This window comes from Vigna angularis, chromosome 3 (genome assembly GCF_016808095.1).
Source record: "Vigna angularis cultivar LongXiaoDou No.4 chromosome 3, ASM1680809v1, whole genome shotgun sequence".
Classification (NCBI taxonomy): Eukaryota; Viridiplantae; Streptophyta; class Magnoliopsida; order Fabales; family Fabaceae; genus Vigna; species Vigna angularis.
In genome coordinates, this window is record NC_068972.1 from 20,081,545 (window position 1) to 20,107,419 (window position 25,875).

Here is a 25,875-nt window from a genome sequence, read left to right on the forward strand (position 1 = left end):
ACAAAATCTCCTTATCATCCATGAGCTTCTAAATCACATTTACATTAACTGACCATCTTTCATTGTTGACACTATGAAGGTGCAGAGATATCCAATATATCATCTACCACATGTGTTTCATGTGTCAAGAATCTTTGAATTCAAGGAAGTGAATGTTGTTGGAGAGAAGAAACTTGTCATTCAAGCAACTGGTTTTAAAATTGGAGAAAACACATTGAGACAAATGAGTTTTGTCTCTCTTGAAAACACTTTTGTGCATAAAGATACTCAACAAGATGATGATGATGAAGATGCTCACATGGTTGAGCATGTTAATGTACTTGACCCATCTGAAGTTGATCCTTCTCACATTCTTCATCATCCTCCTTCTTCATTGAAGAACATCTTGCCAATCTAACCCGTCGAATGGAGTATATGGGCACTCTCCAATAGTCTAGACATGAAGAACTAATGGAGCCGTAACACTCTCACCATGTGTATCTGTGTGAACACTTAAATGCGTTTGATACTAGGCTTAGTAACATTGAGACTTACTATGATTTCGATCATAATGATAATGCTCCTTGTCCTACTTTTTAGATATTGATGTATTTCCTTTGTTTTAACATTGTACTTTTTTAATCTATTGTATTCTTGTTATGTTAAATATGAATGAAATTGTCTTTTTCATGTTTCTTCCAAATTATCTTGCCATTTCTTGATCAATTGTTTTGTTGAGGGAGAGCTTCAATTTAGGAGGAGTTTCTCCTTCTAAAGAGCCTTTTTGTTTATAATAAAAAAGGGGAAGAAACAACGTAATGGGTTTTTATTGTTTAAAGCTATCAATCTTTGTGTCTTGTTTAAGTATAAAACAATGCATGATAGACAAAATTACTTTTAACAAAGAGGAATAAATTACTTTTAACAAAGAGGATTTTTTATCATCATCAAAAAGGGAGAGATTATTACAATGAGAAGCATTGATGCCTTGAAGAGATTTTGATGATGATGCATGATGACTTGAAGAAACAAATACATTCATTGTTTAAAAGCATTATTTGTAGAAACAATTGTATTAGGCTTTAACTTTGGGTTGTAAGCTTTTAGATGTCTTGTAATTTCAAAACCCATAACGGACTAAAATAATTTATTATCACTTTTGGTAATCGATTATCTCTGGTAGTTAGAAGTTGTCTTTTCATTTTCTGACCCTGACCTATAAATAGAAGCCTCCTAAACCTTTTAGAGGTTACCTAAACTATTGAGAGCACATAATTAGTTATGAGGAAGTTCTTGAGTTTAAGTGTTAGCTTGATCAAAGTCTTGAAGAAGGAGAAATTTGGTTTTAGAGTGTCTAAAGGTGTAAGTGGTTCTCTACCAAGTTGATCAAGCTGGTGATCATTCCCTCGTGTGTCGGAGGAAGGTGTTTTTTGTTCTAATTATTTCATCGTTCATCTTGTAACTTCAAAGTGATTTTTAGTGATTATAGTGATTAATAACTAAATGTAGAATTTTTTGATTCGAACCAGTAAAAAAATTCTTTGTGTACTTTTCTTTATCTCTACATCTCTTAACTTTAAACTATTTGAAGAAATTTATAAAAGAAACCGAAAATTTTTAATAGAACCAATTTATCCCTTCCCTCTTGGTTTGTATTCGATTTCACGCTCTTTTAAACCGCGCGATACCAATTCCTACACTTTATGATAATGTAATCTCATCTAATTATCTTTTAAATAATCCAATATCTTCAAGATATATTTGATTGTTGTAATAATATAAAAATATTTGAGAAGATATTTGCTAGATTAAAAAAGATTTGACAATATATTATCTTATGATATTTTTTGATATAGTTAAATATGATAACTAATTTACCAACCAATTTTAGAATAACAGTAGTTAGTAAAAAGACTACAACAACATCAATTTTAAAATACCATAAGATCATATATAATATGTAACCAATTAGAATAAAAATCAAGAATGACACACATCAAGAATAAAAATCAAGAATGACAAACCCAATAATGTAAGCTCTCGTGCCTTTAATTTGACAAAAAGTTCTAGATCTTCTAAGACCTCTTAATAACTTGACTCTTAGGCTTCTTCCTTGACACAAAATAATGTTATCCTCTTAAACCTCTCTCACAACTATTATAGAACTTTTTTGTGTCTTTTTCTTGATGGTCAGGGTTTTCTATGCTAATATAAATAAGAGACATACATATTTTTATTCCGTTTATTTTTCTGAATTTTTATAAAAACCCATTATCTTTAGAAAATAAACTTATTTTTATCTTAATTGATTATAATAAGCCTCTATAAAATCCTAACTAACTCAATTTTCAAATTAAATTATCTAAAATCTTCTAATTAAATTATCTATGTTAACTTTTATAACAATTATACCAATATATAATAAAATAATATAAAAACTATAATTACTTATATATATATATATAAAACTTACAAATAACATATTTATTTTAAAATTATATTTAATTTATATATCACTGATTACAACATACTAATATATATATATATAATAATAATAATAATAATAATAATAATAATAATAATAATAAGAATAATAATATACGCCACATATATATATATATATATATATATATATATATTTATTTATATTTATATTAGATAATCTTATAATTATCCTAATCATATATTTTTCTTTTCGTATATAAAAATTAAGTATATATATAAACTATATTTAATATCAAAATTTATAAATGTTTATTTGCATACAATAATATTTAAACACTACAACACTTAATACAATTATTCATTTATATATTAACTACATATATAAGTGAGAAATTATATTACATATAATATAATAATACTAATCTAATCTATTTTAAAAGCGTAATTCCACGTTTTTAAATAAAACAAAAATATATTTAAATATATCATAAATCAACAAAATAAAATTACCCCATCAAATATTATTTATATAAATACAAACACACACACACACATATATATATATATATATATATATATATATATAACTATTATCAAAAGTTACCATTTTTTCTTCTTCTATATATATATATATATATATATATATATATATAAAATATAATCTAGATGCACCTTTCCTAAAATATATAAGATATATAATTAATTGCTATTGTGTTCTACTTTTCTTTCAAACAAAATAATACTATTCTATTTGAATAATTTTTTTTTAAATTATTCTAATTAACATGTTAATTTCACTCTCTCAACTTTAATTAACTTTTAGCAAACACTTACACAACAATTATTATAAATATTAATACACATCACACTTACACTTAAAACAAATAATAAAAAAAAAACATATGTTATACATAAAACAAGAATCCAACTCATAACTACTGATTGAATTACACTTTACTTCTATTTAACATATAATTTTTTGTTTTAATAAACATAATTGACTTCTAAACCACATTTTTAAATATTTTATTTTTCTTCATAAACAAAAGTGAAAGAATACAAAAATATTTATAATCTCGTTGAGAAAATTATATTCTTTTATTACAACTTAACAAGTATATATATAACAAAAAAATCAAATAAAAAATAACAAAAAATATAAAAAAAATAAAAATAAATAATAGGTAATGATAACGAAGGCTGTCTATTTAATTTAGCCGACAAAGACTTCTAAAAAAAGAATCTCATTCATAATCGTGTCTTAAATCCAGTGTCACAAAAACCAAACACCCATGGCATACCAAGAGTTTTCTGCAATCCAAGGGGGGTACAACAGGGATTCCACTGTGTAATAAAAATAGACCCCTTGTACAATATATTTGACATTTATTTTTACGTAAGTTAAATAAGTTAATAATGGGATAATTTACCTTAATTCATAATAGTAATAATAATAATAATAATAATAATAATAACAGGAAATAAACTTATAGCAGAAGAAAGAGAAAGAAGAAAAGAAGAAGAAAAGAAGAGACGAAGAACAGGAAGGACTTAACCTCTTCTTCAAAAGTTTTGGTGTTGTAGAGGGGTTTAAGCTTTCAAATTCAATTCCATTCCATTCAATTCAATTTCATCAGTATATATTATATATACTTATAGTAATAATACATCATCATAGTGTTTTCACTCGGTAGATACAGCATATCAATTCGTACCTTAGTTTTCATCATTCTCGAATTCGAAGATCTTTCGAGCTTTTCACTGGAGCTGTAGCGCAGCGAGCTAGATCCAGAACTTCCGCGAGATTTTCGATCCGATCAATCAACAGCAAATGGTATCAATTTCTCGCTCTTCTGATTTTTTTGGTCACCTTCGAGTCAATTCGAAGTCATGTTGTGTTCCGTTATTGAAATTTCTGTTTGTGAAGAAAATTTACGTTTTTTTAGATATATTTTTTTTATTGTTTTGTGAGCTGATCTGTTATAACATGGAAGCAGAATTGGGATTTTTTTATATCTCTGTTTCTACAATGCACATCTTTTCTTTTTTGATTTCCGAGCGACATTGTAGGGGTCCTATTATAGTGGATGGTGTTTTTTGCTATTTGACTAAGTTGTTAGAAGCAACAGGGAGTTCAAATTTGCGCCACATCGTTTCAGAAGCTTATTGCTGTCAATTTGCTTTTGATGTTTTTTTATTTATTTTATTTTTTTTTGGATATAATCTTTAAGGATGCATGTGATTTAGCTAGGACCGCTAATTTCAATTTCATAAATTTTTTGCGGTGGTGTTGTTGCACCACTGATTTTTTAGAGGAATTTTCAACGCAAAGAGCATTTTTTTTGGCATTTGAATTTGATTTTGAATTATAATGGATCAATATGTGAGCTCGCCCCCTCAACCCCAAAAAAAAGTTCAATCAAAATGGTCAGGCAATTTGGGTCTCGTTCTTGGGAAATGCTAGTGATTAACTCCAATTAACTTAATGGGGGTATATGTGATTTTTGTATGGTTTAGGAGGACAGACGTAATCCTTCTTTCCTATGCTTGTCACTATATGTGGCACTTAATTGCTTAGTTATATCTTCATGGTCAGTGTTATCTAAGTGATCTATCTTTTTCAGAATAATAATTTTTATTGGTGACAGTAGTCTTTACCTATTTTCATTGGTTATATGTTGAGTGTTTTTCTGTGGTGTTGTCTTGTTCAATTTAATATAATGTAGAGTGAAGTTCCCCTCATTCATAAATACATCAATTGATCCTTAAAGTGGCATGAAATTGTCTTTAAAAGAAATAACTAATGGCATTCAATACCAATTTGATGTTTTCGGTAGTCATCTAATAGACAATTTTTCTATAAATTTTTTCATATTCGATGTTGCCTCCATTATTTTCTGTGAAGCTGAACTAGTCCATGAATTGCTAACTGATGTGGATTCTGTTTTTACTCATTTCTTCTCTGACATTATGGTTACCAAAGTGGACTTAGGTACTAGATGCTCTAATATATTGTCTTCTAATTTTTTTTGTAACCAGCTTTTCATTCCATAGCTGAAAGCTATGACATTAAATTGACATTGAGTTTATCTTTCATTGAATTGATTACTTTACATGAAAAAGATTTATAATTATAGTTTTCTACAAATACCATTTTTCAATAGGAAATGTATAACATCCAGATGAGTTTAGACCTTTGTTGCATTGACATGGATATGTCATCGGGTAAAAACACAGGGCTATGGGATACAAGGAATATAAAAATCTACTGATACATAAATATGAATGAAATATATTCATATAAAGACAAATATAATTTTATAAAAATCTAGGATACAGATACATTAATGTAAATAAAAAGTCTAAAAAATAAAGAAAAATAGAAGTTTATATAAACAATGCTAAAGGAACGCAAATAAGCATATCATATAGCATACAAGGAGATTAAATTCTTTGACAAGAAGATGAGGAAGAATGTGAATGGAGTTTCAATGCAATGTATAGAAGATTGGGAATTGCGGCACCACACATAACCCACCATTCCTTTGTTATGTAGTTCCATCTATCCATCTTTCAAGGAATCAAGTTGTCTAAACTCTGGGCACTTGACTTTAGGTTCCCATGAGTGCCCAATGCATACCTGGTATTGGTATGTACTCAATACTTCTGATTTGAGGAGTATTTGAGGTTCGGAAGATAAGGCAGAAGAACTATAATTCCAGTTGTCTTTTCAAATTTTGATAGCAATGAACCATTTCGATAGCCATGCATACTCGGTATGAGTATGCACCCAGTAGATGTTGATTTTAGGAGTACTTGAGCTGTGGAAGTTAAGATAGAAAAACTAGAACTTCAGCCGTTTTTTTAAATTTCCATTGCAATGAATCATTTCCTGATTATGGGGTGTCTGATGATACTTTCAATTAGGTGTAAATTGTGGGAGTTACTGCTTTGCTACCTGAACCAATCCGGTTAGGTTATTTAAAGTAATGTTACTTTTACCTGCCAAAAATAAGCAATCATAATTTATTGCTTTATAGTGTGCTTATGTGTGTAGGTAGACTTACTCTTAGCACTAAAATACATTTTTTCCGTTCAACCAACTATATTTACAGACATTTTAATTTCATTTGTGAGACTTAGAAGTTTATTTTACCTTTTTCCTTTGTTTGATTTTCTCTTTTGTTGATTGATTATTCATACTTTTTGTTAGAGAGGGAATGGGTTCTGTGGGTTGCCACCTGCCAAGCCTGTATATTTAAGTTGACACTCTCTACTTTGTAGGCTGCCACTGCCAATCCTGTGGTAGGTTCCCATGTTTGGGTGGAAGATTCTCAAGAAGCCTGGATAGATGGTGAGGTCTTGGAGGTTAAGGGAGGAGAAATCAAAGTCCTTTGCACTTCAGGGAAGACGGTGAGAATGCTTTAATATTTATTAAATTCAATCCTATTCTTGTCATGTAAATTTATCTATTGCTTTGAGTGCTTTAAACATAAATGACTAGTGGTAATATTTAAGAGAAGCAGAACAAAAGAAGATAACTTAGTGGTTGCTGTATCCTGTAGGTCCTTTGGTGTATAATAGGCATACATTTTTGAAGTCAGAAGTCAAAACTTGGAAGAGTCGGATGATATTTTAACATTATGAATCATGCATCTGTCTTGAAATTTGCAGGTTGTTGTTAAACCTTCTAGTGTTTACCACAAAGATACTGAAGCCCCACCATGTGGAGTGGATGATATGACAAAACTTGCTTATCTACATGAACCTGGTGTCCTGGATAATCTGAGATCAAGATATGATATCAATGAAATTTATGTTCGTATTTCAGATGCCAAGCCTCCAAATAGTCTCCTTTGTATCTTAATGTTTTTATGTCTACTTGACATTAGCTCATTCCAAATTTTGCTTCCAGACTTACACCGGGAATATATTGATTGCTGTGAATCCTTTCATAAGGCTTCCTCATTTATATGATAGCCATATGATGGCACAATATAAGGGAGCAGGTTTTGGTGAGCTAAGTCCACATCCTTTTGCTGTTGCAGATGCAGCTTATAGGTAATTTCGATCTTTTTGTGCAAACAGGTAATTTATTAAATTGCAAGTCTGACCGTATAAATTGTTATGGATTTAGACTTATGATTAATGAGGGAATCAGTCAGTCAATATTGGTTAGTGGTGAAAGTGGGGCTGGGAAAACAGAAAGCACCAAGTTACTCATGCGCTATCTTGCTTACATGGGAGGGAGGACCAATAATGCTGCCGAAGGTAGAACAGTTGAGCAGAAAGTTCTGGAGGTAAGGGATTAATCCTTTGTAGATTTGTTTTCTGGCTTGCTGGTTGGCTACTGTATGTTTTTTATGTTGTTTCTTACCTTTGCCTGTGTTTAAATTTTTTAAAAGCTTATCTTATTAGTTGGCCTTTTTACCCCCTTCCCCATTGACAGTCCAATCCTGTTCTAGAAGCCTTTGGCAATGCAAAGACTGTTAGAAACAATAATTCAAGGTGAGAAGTTATAGTAAGTTGTTTTCTTCCTTCCATTAGTTTTGCAAAAATTTGCTCCTGTCTTATTTGTGCTATTTTGTCACCTCAGTCGTTTTGGTAAGTTTGTGGAGATTCAATTTGATAAGAGTGGAAGAATATCTGGGGCTGCTATCAGAACTTATCTGCTGGAAAGATCACGTGTTTGCCAGGTGTCAGATCCAGAGAGGAACTATCACTGTTTCTATATGCTCTGTGCTGCACCTCCAGAGGTAATTAGATGCCTGCTGTGTAGAATCAAGATTAGATTGACAGAAAGATTTGAAAATCAATTTATTATACATAGACCTTAATTATGAATGAGCAACCTTCCTTTTGTCATCTCTTGTATATTTTTTCAACTTGTACGATATGTCCTTTTTGGTTTAATTATAAAATGATGTTGGTGTTACCTGTTAATATTAAGTCTGTGCTTTGCTTCTTTGGGTTATATTTTCTTGATCTTCCCTATTTACTTTTGGCAGGATATTCAGAAGTTCAAATTAGGAAATCCTAGAGAATTTCATTATCTGAATCAAACAAATTGCTTTGAGTTGGAAGGGGTTGATGAGTCAAAAGAATATCGTGATACTAGGAGGGCAATGGACGTTGTTGGAATAAGTTCTGAGGAGCAGGTATTTTATTGGAGTTTCTGTAAGTTTGTGAATATATTCTTAAAATATATGTGTTCCAATGGTTGATTTTTTTGTTTTCCACACCATCACTGTGCAGGATGCAATATTTCGAGTGGTTGCTGCAATTTTGCATCTTGGCAACATTGAATTTGCAAAAGGAACAGAAATGGACTCAAGTGTGCCCAAAGATGAAAAATCTTGGTTCCATCTACATACTGCTGCCGAACTTTTCATGTGAGCCAACTTTGCAAGCTTGCATTTGTTAAAATATAATCTCTTAGTAGGCTTTCATTTTGTATCCTTTCCATGTGACATTCTTGTCGTTATATTTTTCAGGTGTGATGCAAAGGCACTTGAAGATTCTCTTTGCAAGCGTGTAATTGTTACTCGTGATGAAACTATAACAAAATGGCTAGATCCAGAATCTGCTGCACTCAGCCGTGATGCTTTGGCTAAGATTGTGTACACGAGGTTGTTTGATTGGTATGTTGGAGTGGATTGCTTGAAGATGATGTTTGGGCCCTAAGATAGATTTACCGACAAATTTGGTCAATTTGCTCGTAGTTCCCACTTCTGTAAATTTCTGTCATCTTTTGCAGGCTGGTAGATAAAATTAATAATTCTATTGGACAAGACCCTGATTCGACATCCTTAATCGGCGTGCTGGATATTTATGGTTTTGAGAGTTTCAAGACTAACAGGTGATTACTGGTGCCCCTTTTGTTCTGTAATTAAGTTGGGTTGATCTTGTTGTGTGAACATCAAAGAAAGGGTATATTAATCCACTCCATGCCATTATTTACCATGTGACTTCTAAAAAAATGGCCGGGCATTCTTTTATCATATTGCTCCACTCCATTTTGAAGTACTCAATTATGAGTTAGTCCACTTTGTCACCTAAAAATATCCTAAGCATATTATTGATTAAACACAATTCTGATGAAATTTTGATAGTGATGGTTCACGTATGTTTTATTAATATCTCGTTGTTCTTTGTACATTGCAGTTTTGAGCAATTTTGCATCAATTTGACCAATGAAAAACTTCAGCAACATTTTAATCAGGTTTGTTTGAAAATAAAGATTATGTTCTTGATGGTTGCTCTGCCAGTTCTATCTTTCATATTTGATGAGGATACTTGTTATTTTTACACATTTTACACATGCTCTTGCAATGATCAAAATGCTTGATCTGCAGCATGTTTTCAAAATGGAGCAAGAAGAATACAAAAAAGAGGAGATTGATTGGAGTTACATTGAGTTTGTTGATAATCAAGATATTCTAGATCTCATTGAAAAGGTTTTTGCTTCTCACTCCACAATCATTTTGTTGATTGGCTTTATGTACTGTACCAATCTTTTATTCAGTTGTTCCTTTCTTTTCAAAATGTTGTTGATCTCACATTAACCAAAGATATGACCAAATTATGATATATAAGTATATGCTAACTCACTTTAGAAGTCAGTTTTGAGAGGTTGAGTTATACTTTAAATCCACTTTTTAAGATGAGATCAAAGTTTTTCCTAGCAAGGTTTGTTGGGTTTATCATGTCACTCGTTATAGGAATGCTATTCAACCACAAAAATATTTAGTCTTATGCTTGAGATGTTTAGTTCTCATTGTGAGGGGTGTGTTAGAGATCTCATATTGAGTAGAAATATGACCCAATTATACTATATAAGTGGGTGCTACCTTACCTTATATGTTTATTTTGTTATTCTCAATAATGAAAAATACATTCTCATATCCTCTATTTGTAACAATCTAATTCTCCTAGAAAGGGAAATAGGGAAACTAGGTAAACAAAATAAAATAGAAGATTATGTATCTATTTTCTCTAATTACGAAGATTCTAAAGATATCTTCTCTAATTACAACACTCCCCCTCAAGTTGGTAAATGAATATCAATCATTCCCAACTTGCCTATAAGATATTGAAATCTACCCGGAGGAAGCCCTTTTGTAAAAATATCTGCTATTTGAAGTTCTGTAGGAACATGAGTTGTAATCACAAAGCCTATGTCAAGATTATCTTTGATGAAATGTCTGTCAATCTCAATGTGTTTGGTTCTGTCATGCTGTACTGGATTATGGGCTGTGCTCATGGCATACTTATTGTCACAGTGTAGTTGCATCGGGTTCTCCACTTTGACTTTAAGATCATCCAAAATGATTTTCATCCCGAGTCCTTCACACATTCTTTGAGCAAGAGCTTGAAATTCAGCTTCTGCACTAGAACGAGATACTCTATCTTGCTTTTTGCTTCTCCATGTTACCAGACTATCACCATGAAACACACAATACCTAGAAGTAGATTTTCTGTCAGTAATAGAACCTGCATAGTCAACATCAATATATATCTTCATAGTCAATGTGTCTTCCCTTTTGAATAATAGCCCCTTTCCTAGACTTGACTTCAAGTATTGGAGAATTTTGTCAAATGCTTGCATGTCTCTCTCTCTTGGATCATGCATAAATTGGCTCACAACACTAACTGCATAAGCAATGTCTGGTCTTGTGTGTGATAGATAAATCAATTTTCCTACCAATCTCTGATATTGGGCCTTCTCTACAGGAGTACTTTCTTCACTTCCAATTCTGTGATTCTGTTCTATATGGACTGTTGAGGTTCTAAATCCCAACTTTCCTGTTTCTTTGAGGAGATCAAGTACATATTTCCTTTGGGAGATGAAAATTCCATTTTGGAGTAGGCAACCTCTATTCCAAGAAAATATTTGAGTTTTCCTAGGTCTTTCATTTCAAATTGAGCTACCAATTTATGTTTTAATGCCAATTTTTCTGTTTCATCATCTCCTGCTATAATCATATCATCCACATAGACAAGCAATATAGTGAGTTTACCTGTAGAAGAGTGCTTTATGAATAGAGTGTGATCTCCTTGGCTTTGTCTGTAATCCCAAGGAAACCATTGCTTTTATAAATCTTCCAAACATGCTCTAAGGGATTGCTTAAGCCCATACAATGCTTTCTTCAAGAGGCATACCTTGTTTCTTTCATTTTTCACTTTAAAGCCTGGGGAATCTCCATGTATACTTCCTCTTCTAGATTTCCATGAAGAAAGGCATTCTTCACATCCAGTTGGTGTAAGTCCCATCCAAAATGAGCAGCCAAAGCAAGAATAACTCAAACTGTATTCATCTTGGCCACTGGGGCAAATGTCTCCTCATAGTCAATCCCATATGTTTGGGTATATCCTTTTGCCACCAATCTAGCTTTATATCTTTCTATTGTCCCATCTGCCTTATGTTTCACTGTGAATATCCATCTACACCCTACTACCTTCTTATCTCTTGGCTTATCAATAATCTCCCAAGTTGAATTTCTTTCTAGTGCATTCATCTCTTCTTTCATGGCTCGATTTCAATGTTCAAGTTTCATGGCCTCCTGGATTGAGGTTGGAATTTTTGTGGCATCAATGGCAACAATAAAACTTTTGTGCTTATCAGAGAGATTGTTAGTGCAAATAGACTGAGAAATAAGATATTTAGCACATGATCTTCTTTCCTTTCTCAATGTAATGGGTAAATCCTCAGTAATACTTATCTCCTCCTCATTGATATCTTCAGGGATCCTCACCTCCGGATTAGACATTTCTTCTTGCTCAAGAGTCGAAGTGGGTTGTTTTCTTCTTTCATATTTTTTGCCAAAAAAATTTTCTTCTTCCTCTTCTTCCTCACTGTGGACTATGGTAGCTTCATTGCTCAGGTCTTGGGCATCCTGCAAAGATAAACATGGTAATGAGAAGAAGGAGAGTTCATCCACTTCAAATGCTTTCTCCCCTTGAAGTGGTGAACTGACATAAAAGGATTGTGTTTCATGAAACGTGACATCCATGGTGATAAAGACGTGACGACTTTGAGGATGATAACATTTGTACCCTTTTTTATTAGAAGGATACCCAATAAAAACACATTTAAGAGCTCTGGGATCTAATTTACCACGATTAAGATGATAAGAGTGAACAAAAACAACACATCCAAAGACTTGACTAGGTAGACTCGTTAGTAGAGAAGAAGAAGGAACAAAAGACAATAGAGACTCTATAGGACTAATGCCATTTAAGATACGAGTGGGTAACCTATTGATGAGATATGTGGCAGTTAACACAACTTCTCTCTAGTGATTTTTTGGAACAGACATTTGAAAAAGAAGAGCTCTAGTTACTTCAAGAAGATGACAATTCTTTCTTTCTGCAACCCCATTTTGTTGAGAGGTGTTAACATAGGTTAGTTCATGAACAATACCATTATGAGACAAAAAATTGAGAAATTCATGATGCACATATTTAGTACCATCATCAGACCTAATTCTTTTGATATTTTTTTCAAATTGATTTTGGACAAGATGGAAAAAATTAACAAAAATTTGAAAAACTTCGGATTATTTTTCATAAGGTATGTCCACATGACACGGGTACAATCGTCAATAAAGGTAACGAACCATTTGGCTCCAGAAATAGAATCTATGACAAGACCCCAAACATCAGAGTGAATTAAATCAAATGGAGAAATACTCTTTTTATGACTAATAGGATAAGATGTACGATGGTGTTTTGAAAATTGACAAATATCACAATTAAAAGACTCAACAGACTCTTTGGTAAACAAGTGGGGAAATAAGGACTTGATAAGACTAAATGAAGGATGCCCAAGTCTTTGATGATGTAACCATATTTGGGATTTTGCCCACGTCTCAGATGTTGCTTGTTGACTCATGATTTTCGTGTTGCTTTGGTCATCAAACTCTAAAAAATACAACCCACTCTGCTCCTTAGCAGTTAAAATCGTCTTTCCCGTGGCAAGGTTCTGAAAAACACAATAAGTTGGAAAACATGTTACTGAACAATTTAAATCCTTTGTGAGTTTTTGCACTGAGATAAGACTATTAGCTAATTGAGGAACATGTAAAACATCCTTCAATACAATAGATGAGTCCAAAATTATATTCCTAGAGCTCCATATAGGTATACCTTGACCATTCGCAACTGTAATAAGTTGTTCTTTATTTCTTTTACCATATAAGTCGAAGCACACACTAAAAGGTGTCATGATTAGTTGCACCCGAATCAAGGATCCAAATACCTTGAGACATATGACCAATAGTATTGAGACAAATCTTACCTTTTATGGACAAAGTACATGATCCAGAGGGCTTACTCATTGATTCAACCATTGCTTTCAAGTGCTCGAGATCCTTTTTTAATGAAGGCACAAAGGAACAGATTTTACTTTAGACATCCCGTAGAACGCAACTAGGAGTCTCCGATGACCTTTTCCGAGACGACGACGACTTGTTGGTCATACCGAGAAAAAAGGAGCAGAACTTAAAAGCTCAGATCTACTTAAATATAGGCCAAACGGGTCGTCACCAACCCTAGGAACAGACTCAGGAGGCTTTAGCGACTCTGTCTGAGGCGGCGGCGGCGACGGCGACGAGTGGGTCACACCGAGAAAAAGGAGCAGAACTTAAAACTCAGATCTACTCAAATATAGGCCAAACGGGTCCTCAGCGACCCTAGGAACAGACCCAGTTGGCTCCGACGACTCTGTTTGTGGCGACAGCGGCGAGTGGGTCTTGCCGGAGGTGGGCGCGTGGGCTACACGCGCCGGCGACGGTGGTGGCTTCTCTCACAGAGCGACTTTCGGCGTTGTGGTCGTAGTGTTGGGCGCACCTTTCTGCCCTATCAACTACCCCAACTGGCGACGACGGCAACAAAAGTGGTCGGACAGCGGCGGTGGTGCGACTGTGCAGCGGAACGGAGCCCCAAGATCGGGAGCTCTGATACCAAGTTGAAAAAATGACTGATTTTATTATATTCTGAATCATAAAAAATACATTCTCATATCCTCTATTTGTAACAATCTAATTCTCCTAAAAAGGGAGATAGGGAAACTAGGTAAACAAAGTAAAATAGAAGATTACATATCTATTTTCTCTAATTAGGAAGATTCTAAAGATATCTTCTCTAATTACAACAAGATGCTTTCCAGAAAGTATTCTAAATATCAAGTGTTAGGAAGGGTGAGGGTCAAGGGTTGTGTTGACTACAAAGTTAAAGTAATTCAGTGTTTCCTCCATACCTTTTTGAATTTCTCTTCACATATTTGTTCAAAATGGAGGGAATAATTTGAAAATAGCTGTTGATGTGATTTATGTGATCAATTCAAACTCAAGCTGCTGATATAATTTGCCCGATGTCAAATGGTCAACATAAAAGGATCAGTTTCTCTTTGATGGTTAAAAATAAAAATGTTGAAGTTGTCAGTTTACATCTATTAAGCGAGTAGGTTTTGGTAGCAATTTTGATACAAAAGGGGATGGGAAAATATGAATACCTTGAAAGTTGAAAATATATTTTCAAGTTTTGTGTAGGCAAATTCATGTTAGTACTTTGTCAATGTGTTATAAATGATTTTGACATTCTTTACTTGCTGATAACAAAATTGTGTTTGTGTCATATTGTCATTTGTAGATTTATTATTTTGTCATTATTTGTTTTATATGATTTCAGAAACCTGGAGGCATTATTGCTCTTCTTGATGAGGCTTGGTAAGCATACTTTGTACTGTGCCTTTGAATTGCTATTGTGGGTCTTAATATCTCAATACTGCTTGCTGAATTCATTAATTTTATTCTTCTATATTCTTAAATTTTTGTTGATGCTCAGATAAGCTATATATGCATTAATTTTGCAGTATGTTTCCTAGATCAACACATGAAACTTTTGCCCAAAAGCTGTATCAGACATTCAAAAACCACAAAAGGTTCAGCAAGCCCAAATTGTCACGTAGTGACTTCACAATTTGCCATTATGCGGGTGATGTAAGTTGGAATATTTGTACTTTTTGTTCTGCATATCTAATAACCAGAATGCTTGATGTGGTCTGTGTCAATTCTAGGTCACTTATCAAACTGAATTGTTCCTGGACAAGAACAAAGATTACGTTGTTGCAGAACACCAGGCACTTCTTTATGCGTCAAAATGCCCCTTTGTGTCTGGGTTATTCCCCCCTTCACCTGAGGAATCGTCCAAACAATCGAAGTTTTCTTCAATAGGTTCCCGTTTTAAGGTTTGTTATTTTGTTCCCTTGTTTAAAGACGCATGGTCTGTCTCTTAATTTCTGTAGTTTTGAAATCTGACATATTTCATGCAGCAACAATTGCAAGCCCTACTTGAAACTCTCAGTGCCACCGAGCCGCACTACATTCGTTGTGTTAAACCCAATAATCTTCTTAAGCCAGCAATATTTGAAAATAAAAATGTTTTGCAGCAATTGCGATGTGGGGTAAGACAAGCTTCTTTTTCCTGTTTTTGGAGCGTGTAGTTGGTGTTGCAATTGAAGTTATACTCTGTCCTTATGTAATTATATAATGATTGCTTAATTAATCCTATTGTAGGGAGTTATGGAGGCAATTAGGATAAGTTGTGCTGGTTATCCGACTAGGAAAACATTTGATGAGTTTGCAGATCGATTCGGACTTCTTGCACCGGAAGCTATAGACAGGAGGTATCTAAGTTGTTAATCTTCATTATTGGTCCCATTAGTTTTGATATTTTGAAAACCTGATCTAGTTTATTTTTTACTTGTTAGTTCTGATGAGGTCACTGCTTGCAAGAGGATTCTGGAGAAGGTTGGACTTAAGGGCTATCAGGTAACTATTTACACGTGTTCATACGTTTAATTCATTTAGAGGCTTAATCTTCAATTTGAGTGTAATCAATGGAGTTTAATCCGTTTACCTATAATCACTTGGATAAAAAAATGCTTTGTTTTAAGTAATCTTCATTGACCCGAGTATTGGCAAAATACAATCTCTAATATTTTCTTACACATATTGGAAACTAATGATGCATTAGTTATTTTCATCGTTTTTGTTACAGCTTTGGAGTTTTTGCTGGGACCAGCAATATCCTTTCATTTCTTCCTTTTTCACCCTTCACTGCCATTCTTCGGGCAGTATTATTGGAAATGTAGTTTTGGTTTAGGAATCATAACTACTTTATATTTTGACAAGTGTGTATTAAATTGCTATTTATGTTCATTTGTACTCACTACAATGAATTTTAATTGTTAAATGAGGTAAAACCACAAATTTTCTTATTTTCTTTACAAGATTATATTCAGTTTTTGTGGTTTATTGTACTATTTCTTGCTGCAGATTGGTAAAACCAAAGTGTTTCTTCGAGCTGGTCAAATGGCAGATCTAGATACTCGTAGAAGTGAGGTCTTAGGAAAGTCAGCTAGCATTATTCAGAGAAAAGTTCGCACCTTTTTGGCCAGCCGAAGTTTTATCTCAATACGCTTGTCTGCTATAAAGATTCAAGCTGCATGCAGAGGTATCTACTTGTTTCTTAGAAACATTAGCTCACTAGTTGACTTCAGGGAAAAACTCATTTGGAAAGTTTCATGAGTTTTTTGATGGTGACTACAGGACAACTTGCTCGGCAAGTTTATGAAGGATTGCGACGGCAGGCTTCTAGTCTGATGATTCAGAGATTTTTCCGCATGCATGTTGCCAAGAAGGCGTATAAAGAATTGTATAGCTCGACTGTTTCCCTTCAGACTGGTATGCGAGGGATGGCTGCTCGTAGTGAGCTGCGCTTTAGGAAGCAAACCAGGGCTGCTATTGTCATTCAGGTAAAAATTTTTGAAAATATATTGGTGTAGCATGTTTTAAATAGTTTTAGAACTCTTATTGTCCAATTCCAAAGTCGATATATCCTCTACAAAATCATTGTTGATGAGCTTTGTTTTTCATTGTTTAATATATTTTTGTTTCATGGTGATTTATGCTTGCAACTGTGATTATTTTGTGTATTGCAGAGCCACTGCAGGAAATACCTAGCACTCCATCGTTTTACGAACTTAAAGAAGGCAACAATTGCAACACAATGTGCATGGAGAGGAAAAGTTGCTCGACAAGAATTAAGAAAGCTCAAGATGGTAACATTTCCCCTCCTCCTCACTTATAAAAGAACACTTAAATCAATCAATTAAATGTTTTAATCTTAATGTGGTAAGTTATATATTACTGATTGTTAGAATCTGTTTTAGTAGCTGTATTATTTCTGTCAGGATTTGCGTTATATTGTTTCCTTATTTAGCAGATTATAATTACAGTGTATGATGGGGATATCCCTGAATCATAGGGATGTGGTTGTCTAGGAGCTATTGTTATACTTCCTAAAATAGCTTTCTAGCCTTGTATATATAGATTGTATTCAGCAATTGAAATATTTTTTATTAATTTCAGGCTGCAAGAGAAACTGGAGCTCTACAAGCTGCCAAAAATAAGCTTGAAAAGCAAGTTGAAGATCTCACATTGAGGTTGCAGCTAGAAAAACGCTTGAGGGTAAATGATTATTATTTTGTCAGTTGTAACTTGCAAACAATTTTACTGTGGTCAACTGGCAATTTTCCTGTATTATGACAAGCACTCCAATTAATTTAAAATAAATGTTGCGGTACAATATGTTAACTTTATAACAATTCTTCTTTTAGATACTCTAAATGGTGGTATGAACCTAATTTGTATAATTGGTGGAAGCCTATTTTTGTTCACACATGCACCTACTATTTAGTATCTTTCCTTGCTATGCTTGTTAAATCTCTATTAACAAATGTAGGTTGACATTGAAGAATCAAAAACACAAGAAAATGAAAAACTACAATCTGCTTTGCAAGAGATGCAACTTCAGTTTAAAGAAACCAAGTTATTACTTCAAAAGGAACGAGAGGCTGCAAAAAGAGAAGCTGAGAGAGCACCTGTCATACAGGAGGTTCCTGTTGTTGACCATGCTCTGTTGGAGAAGCTAACTAGTGAAAATGAGAAACTCAAGGTGAGCTGATTATAGGCATAAATATCTCCTCTTCACTGAAATAAATTCTTTCTATTTTGGTCTACTATGAATTTCTCACATTTTTGGAAAGATAGGTGGCCATTTCTTTCTATTAATTTTGAGCTTCCTTGAGTTCATTGCAGACCCTGGTGAGTTCATTGGAAGAGAAAATTGGTGAAACTGAAAAAAGATACGAAGAGGCAAACAAAATTAGTGAAGAGAGGTTGAAGCAGACTTTGGATGCTGAATCAAAAATAATCCAGTTGAAGACAGCTATGCAGAGGTATTGTTTGGGATAAAAGCTTCTTTGGTATCTTTATTTGAACTATTACTATTTCAAGTCTTTGAACAGCCATCATCCATAGCCTATACTTGCAATTATAAGATTCTGCACTAGCATGAAGATCTTTTGTTTCGATTGATATTCATAGGCTCGAAGAGAAATTCTCTGACATGGAATCCGAAAACCAGGTTCTACGGCAACAGTCTCTGCTAAATTCTTCGTCAAAAACAATGTCAGAACACCTTTCTACCCACATATCTGAGGTAAATTGTGCTTGCTAATGTGTGTATGTCTTCATGCTCTGTATGTAAGTCTAAAGTTTTGGGAAATTTTATCTTTTTCAGCAGAAATTGGAAAATGGTCACCATGTGGGTGAAGATCATAAAATTTCTGTAAGTACATTGCTACCTTTCCACTACTAGCCATCTGTTGTGTTCAGTGAAATTTAAATTCTTGTTTGCAGGAAGCACAGAGTGTCACACCTGTGAAGAAGTTTGGTACAGAATCTGATGGGAAATTGAGGAGATCCTTCATTGAGCGTCAGCATGTGTGTGCTTAAAATTTTGACGTGTAATATATCTTTTCTTCGAGTAAGTATGTTCAAATTTTTAACACTTTTTTCACTGTAGGAGAATGTTGATGCACTTGTGAACTGCGTTACGAGAAATATTGGTTTCCATCATGGAAAGCCTGTTGCTGCATTTACCATTTATAAATGTCTCCTCCACTGGAAATCATTTGAGGCTGAACGAACAAGTGTATTTGATCGCCTTATCCAGATGATTGGCTCTGCAATTGAGGTGACTTTTTCTTCAAAATTTTTAGATTGAACATTCACCTAAGAGCTTAAAATTTTGATATTATATTTTAGACTATTAGAGCCTTTACCTATCCTTGCCATATTCCATGCCATAATTACATTGGTTATTCTAATTTTGTACATTCTAAATTATTGAATAGTTAGTCTTATGTATTGCAATATTACCTATCTGTTAATTGCAGTGTATTCTAGTTGTCAGTGAGTTACAATCTTCATTACACTAGTTATTCTAGCTTTTGGACTTGAGTTAAGTTTAGCTCAAATTCAAGGCGGATCCAAAGCCTATCATAGATTTGATATTGGACCACCTTCAGCTGTCCCAAAATCTACATGACTAAGCAGCTTTCCTATGAAATCTATTTGGCTTCCCAACTTTTCTAATGCAATAATAACTGTTGAAATCTATTCCACCAAAGGAGCGCGCACACACACACACACAAAGAAGATACAAAGAGATGGCCCAAGACCCACTAGTTACATTTAACACTGTCTTCAAGTTGGTCCATACAAATCATATAAACTAAGCTTGTTACAAATATAATCAATTTTAGAACTTACAATAATTTAGTGAAGATACTTGCCGTCAATTGATCATTAGAGTTAACAATTCCAGATGCAATCTTTTCTTGGAAAAATGACAATCTACCTCAATATGTTTAGGCCTCTAATGAAATATTGAATTTTAGGAAATATGCAGGGCAACTTGGTTATCACATATAAGAGTCACTTGTGTGAACTCCCCTGGACTAGGTAGAAGTTTGGAATTGGGATCCATGAGTGAGTCAATGGACTTGGAATTCATTAGTCCAATTCCCTCTAAAAAATATTCAATGCATACTTCCCTGGAGAAATGACAATTTCATTGTTGGATTGTGCTACCTCAATTCCTAAGAAATATATGAGTTTGTCAAGACATAGGTGTTGTTTTATTTGAAGGCTGTCATGATAATCACTACTGGTAAGAACAATGTCATCAACACATACTACAAAGTAAACATGTCCAACAATTATGGACAATAAAATACTGAATGATCAGCCTTGCATCTAGTCATACCAAATTGTTGGACAACACTAAATCTACCAAATCATGTCTTGGGAGATTACTTGAGACCATATAAAGATTTGTGTAGGTGACATAACAATCTTGAAGAAAGAGGCTGGCAATCGTAATGAAGCACAATTGCCATAAAAAATTACATTAATGAATGATGGGTCCTCCAGGAAGGCACAAATCTAGTTAAGGTTATGATACCATGTTGACATATATGGTGAAGAGACAAAAATAATCTGTGTGTCTATTCCATGAAGGAGCATGTGTGTGTGTATACATACATACATACATACATATATATATATATATACATACATATACATACATATATACATACATATATATGTATGTATGTATATATATGTATATATGTGTGTATATATATATATATATATATATATATATACATACATATATATATATATATACACACACACATATATATATATATATATATATATATATATATATATTTGTCTCAAATACAAAGATTATACAAAGAGATGGCCCAAGGCCTATTAGTTACATTTAACAACAACATCAATAATAATAATAATAATAATAATAAATTCCGACAATCTCCATGCTCTAGATGTTCAACCTAGGCATGGGGGTTGTTTTGGGATCCACATGAACTATAGCTATAGCACTAGTAGAACTTATAAAGGCTTGGGCTTTCCTCACCTCTTGATCTAACTTTTGGAGTTAATCTAGGCCTAGCTCAAATTTAAGAGTGTGAATATGTTTTCTATTTCAGATATGTTAATAATAAAATGCAATTGCAGTTTTCTTTTCTTTTGCCCTGGGCTAGTTCATGGTTTAATTGTTATAGTTATCCCTCAAACCATTTTTCTTCAAGAGCTTTGCATAAGCATTTGTTGAACAATCAACTATGTTTTTACCTTCTGTGTGGTATAAAATGATGTGATTCTAATTTGCTTGTTATATTCTATAATTATGTTTTTTTATGGTATTGCAAAGAAAAGTATGGGAGCATTTATAACATTTTGTCTTTCTTCTTCCATACTCTTTCCAGAATCAAGATGACAATGATCTTATGGCCTATTGGCTGTCAAATATGTCTGCACTATTGTTTTTGCTCCAGCAAAGTCTGAAATCTGGTGGTTCTGCTGATGCAACTCCTGTAAAAAAACCGCCAAATCCAACGTCTCTCTTTGGGAGAATGACAATGGTATTGAATATACCATACATTTCTTTAATTCTGATCCCTCTTTCAGAAAAGGTCACTGTAATTTGTTTGATTGCAGGGTTTTCGCTCATCTCCTTCTTCTGCCAGCCTTCCTACCCCAGAGGTTGTACGCAAGGTAGAAGCTAAATATCCTGCTTTGCTTTTCAAGCAACAGCTCACAGCCTATGTGGAGAAAATATATGGTATCCTTAGGGACAACTTGAAGAAAGAATTGGCATCATTGCTTTCTTTATGTATCCAGGTTTGTTGAAATGCGGTGGGCTATTGTTGAATTGTTTTATTATTACTTAATGGATGAAGTTGGATACAGTCTTAAATCCTGTATGAGCTATAGCATAGCTAGTCCTTGATCTGGATAGTATATACTATCTCCCTTCTGGAGATATTCTCTAGAAATTTCTAAAGGAATTCTGAGGTTCTATTAACGTTTTCGTCACATGTGTTTTTGGTTCTGATCCTCATGCTAATCTTATTGCTGAAATACAGGCGCCAAGAACATCTAAGGGAGTCTTACGTTCTGGCCGATCCTTTGGTAAAGATTCGCCCATGGGTCATTGGCAGAGCATTATAGAATCACTGAATACTCTCCTCTGTACTCTGAAAGAAAACTTTGTAAGAAACAAAATGTCATATTAACTTGTTAATGTTAAGCAATTACTTCCCTGTTGTCCAAATTCATGCTATTTTCTAAAATTTGGTAAAGCATGATGTAGGGTTCCTCAATAAACCCTAAATAAACAACAGAATCTAGTGATCTAATGTAACATCTTATGATATAATGTTTTGGATTTCAGGTACCCCCAGTCCTTATCCAAAAGATCTTCACTCAAACATTCTCATATATTAATGTTCAACTCTTTAATAGGTAAGTGGTTTTTGTACATGCTATAATAACAAAAAAGAATTGTTTTGCATCATTGTTTTTTGAAGAGGAATAAAAATAAGAGGTTACGTGATGTGAATGTATCCGAGTGTCTTGACTAAACACCAGGCTCTTGTTTATAGTCAGAGCCAAAATACAAAGGATAACAGTTACATAATTACGCAGCTCATAAAATGCTTAATTACAATATTTCCCTACACAGTAATTCATAATTGCAAGATTCCTTATAATCTTAAAAGCTAACATTTTCCTTTCAATAAATTATTTCCAGTCTTCTTCTGCGTCGTGATTGTTGCACATTTACCAATGGGGAATATGTGAAAGCTGGTTTAGCAGAATTGGAGTTGTGGTGCTGCCAAGCAAAAGAGGAGGTAATTTGTTACGTTGATGGTATTGTGGTGTTAGATTTTTAGTCAGTACATTTATTGCTTAGGCTGTAATAAAATACAGTGATGACTTATGTTTGATCTTTGGCTATCTGGACTTGTGTATTGATCTCCAAAGTCTAACTTAATTGCTTGGGTTTGCAGTATGCAGGTTCATCTTGGGATGAGCTTAAGCACATTAGACAAGCCGTTGGGTTCTTGGTAAGTGTCTTATTTGATAATACAGCCCTATTTATGTTCCCTTTGTTTTTGTTTTTTAAAATTTTTGTAATGAATATTAGATTTCTATGAACTATGTTAGTTATAGCTTCTACCTTTTTGTGAATGTTGGAAATCCACCTTAATTGCAATCTTGTGATGGGTTGTTTAGTCTCTCATCAATTGAGTCTATGGCTAACTTGAGCAATCATCGTCTAACAATTGCATCTATGACTTAACCCAACTCCAAATTCTAAGTTGATATAAATCCTAACCTAATTCTTCTGTTGGTCCAATCACTATGCCCATAACTGTAGGTGTTATGTGAGTTCGTTACGTGATTTCAGTGTCGAGGTGGTGTATTTAATTCCTCATCAATTATATGTGGCTAATGTATTCTTTATAGAGTTCGGGTGGTCTGTAACTTTCAACTTGATTTTAAGACTGAAGAATTGTATTTAGAATAATTAATTACAATGCCGAATGCCGTAATTGAATAAAATAATGTGACAAACTAAGCTATTTTTCCTAATAATTTTTTATATGATATGACCAAAATCCAATGGCTTAAATTACATATTACATTATTACATCTATTGGTTTAATTATGGTCTTATTTTATGTACAGGTTATTCATCAGAAGTATAGGATTTCCTATGATGAAATCATTAATGATTTATGCCCAGTAAGTCTCTATCTATCTAGATCTTTCTGTGTATATGGGGTGCGCAACTTATTTCCATTAATTTGTTAATGTTTAAAATGTCCTATCTTTGATAACATAATGAATTGTTATAAGAGCAATTTTTTTATGACGAGTTCTTGAAATGATCATCATGAAAACGTTTCTGCAAGTAGAAGTTGAGGAAATTGCCTTGATTTTAGGACCTAAACATAAACTTGGAAAGTGTACAATGAAAATAGTAAAAAATGAAATCAAAAACATTTTTTTTGATAAAATAAGCCCTAGTGTATGAATGATCACAACTGCTTAATCTCTTACGTTTGCACTTGCTGTCTACCTAAGCACGTTTTTCAGAATCTATTAGTCTCATACCTTTTCTCTTGTGTCCCCGCTTCACTCTTGCATCAGATCATGAGTGTCCAGCAGCTGTACAGAATATGTACACTTTATTGGGATGCTAACTACAATACTCGAAGCGTATCACCAGATGTAAGTTTTTCCCTTTCCCTTCCCTATTTTCTCTGATAACTGGGAAAATGCGTTGTAACATGCTCCATTCTCCCTTCAGGTCCTTTCAAGCATGAGAGTGCTTATGGCTGAGGACTCTAATAATGCTCAGAGTGATTCTTTCTTGTTGGATGACAGTTCCAGGTGAGATTGCTTGTATAAGGAAGGCTTTCAATGGTGCTTTGATTGCCTAATATATCTTTTGAGTTTTGGAACATGGGAGGGGAAATATTATCTGCCATCATAATAGAGGAAAGTTAATACATAGTTTCTTTATTTAACACCGTGTAGTTGCCGTTTAATTTATGTGATCTATCAATTCTTGGTCAAATTTCAGTACAATTTTATGTGATACAAAATCACGTTCATGATTTTGTATCTCATAGTTGATTAATGACTACATGTTTACGGATACTTGCTTCTTTTTACAGCATCCCCTTCTCAGTAGATGACCTCTCTACATCACTGCAAGAGAAGGATTTCTCAGACATGAAACCGGCTGATGAGCTGCTTGAGAATCCCGCCTTCCAATTTTTAAATGAGTAGGCAAGGGAAGCTTAGTTTGTGTTTATCAGTCCTCAAGGCAAACAACAAAATCAGTTGTTGTCCTTGTCAAAGGTTGTAAATCCATTTTTATTTTTATTTTTATTCTTTTTCCTTCTATATTTTTTATTTGTTTTTGGTTTACCATCCTACAGCTTGTTTGTCATATATCCCTGCATCGCCATGACCATGATGTAAAATTATTTTTTCATTCTTTTGTTGGCATTCAATTGTAAAGTCGTCATATTAAAGAGGGGGCAGGGATATTTTTAGGATTAGAGCTTCCCTTGTATGTCCATTTTTGTTCTCCTGACAAATCCTGGTCAGAAAACTGTTAGAAAGTGAAGCTGAGCTGCTATAGTTTTGTTTTGGAGTTGAAGCTCACTTTCCACTCATTTTTTTTACAATGTAAAGAGTCAAAAATGAACATTGATATATAATCAATAGATTTCTCACATTCTCGAGTCTGAACTCCACTTTTTTTTTCGCCGTTTTATTTGCAACATGACCAAATAATGTTCTTATCAATGTAGAAATTTTAGAGCTGCAACGGGTTGTTAAGTTTATTGCAGGTAATACAAGCTAATTAGGTGTTTGAAGAGTACTCCAATTTAAACCATATGCTTGAAAGGTCAAATGAAGTTTATGGTGAGTTTGGAGTCTCAACTAAGAAAGGTGATTTTTAATCGGTCCGAGGGAGGACTACCCAAAACATATTTTAAGAGTAAAATTAAGATTAGGATTAGGTTACACCTACAAGTAGGAATGGAAAAATACCAGTGGCTATTAGTATCCAGAGTATTCTTGAATGTGAATAAAATTGTTATAAATAATAAGTGGATATTTTAAACCAAAAAAATAGATA

At 33.5% G+C, this 25,875-nt stretch overlaps 1 protein-coding gene across 2 annotated transcripts; it reads left to right on the forward strand.

Moving 5' to 3' along the window:
* The first annotated feature begins 3,917 nt into the window (after window positions 1–3,917).
* Window positions 3,918–25,465, forward strand: LOC108325920 (myosin-6). 2 transcript variants are annotated; one of them, XM_017559061.2, is made up of 39 exons: window positions 3,918–4,258; window positions 6,709–6,837; window positions 7,099–7,242; window positions 7,340–7,485; window positions 7,562–7,724; window positions 7,874–7,932; window positions 8,021–8,180; window positions 8,433–8,582; window positions 8,680–8,816; window positions 8,919–9,065; window positions 9,182–9,283; window positions 9,589–9,646; window positions 9,780–9,881; window positions 15,115–15,152; window positions 15,299–15,425; window positions 15,503–15,673; window positions 15,758–15,889; window positions 16,002–16,111; window positions 16,196–16,256; window positions 16,764–16,941; window positions 17,037–17,242; window positions 17,429–17,548; window positions 17,859–17,957; window positions 18,232–18,444; window positions 18,588–18,727; window positions 18,876–18,990; window positions 19,072–19,119; window positions 19,191–19,274; window positions 19,357–19,527; window positions 21,635–21,790; window positions 21,867–22,049; window positions 22,295–22,420; window positions 22,603–22,673; window positions 22,963–23,062; window positions 23,222–23,278; window positions 23,904–23,960; window positions 24,369–24,449; window positions 24,529–24,611; window positions 24,899–25,465. In XM_017559061.2, exons 1-39 carry the CDS (start codon window positions 4,256–4,258, stop codon window positions 25,011–25,013), a joined length of 4,542 nt encoding a protein of 1,513 aa, XP_017414550.1. In that variant the 5' UTR covers window positions 3,918–4,255; the 3' UTR covers window positions 25,014–25,465. The 2 variants fall into 2 exon arrangements, with proteins under 2 accessions (XP_017414550.1, XP_017414551.1); XM_017559062.2 differs by having other exon boundaries at window positions 19,075–19,119.
* Window positions 25,466–25,875: the final 410 nt, after the last annotated feature.

Coding starts and splice junctions, on each gene's coding strand:
- LOC108325920 (XM_017559061.2), top strand. Junction 8,583..8,679: donor GAATAAGTTCTGAGGAGCAG/GTATTTTATTGG, acceptor ATCACTGTGCAG/GATGCAATATTTCGAGTGGT. Junction 15,153..15,298: donor GCTCTTCTTGATGAGGCTTG/GTAAGCATACTT, acceptor TTAATTTTGCAG/TATGTTTCCTAGATCAACAC.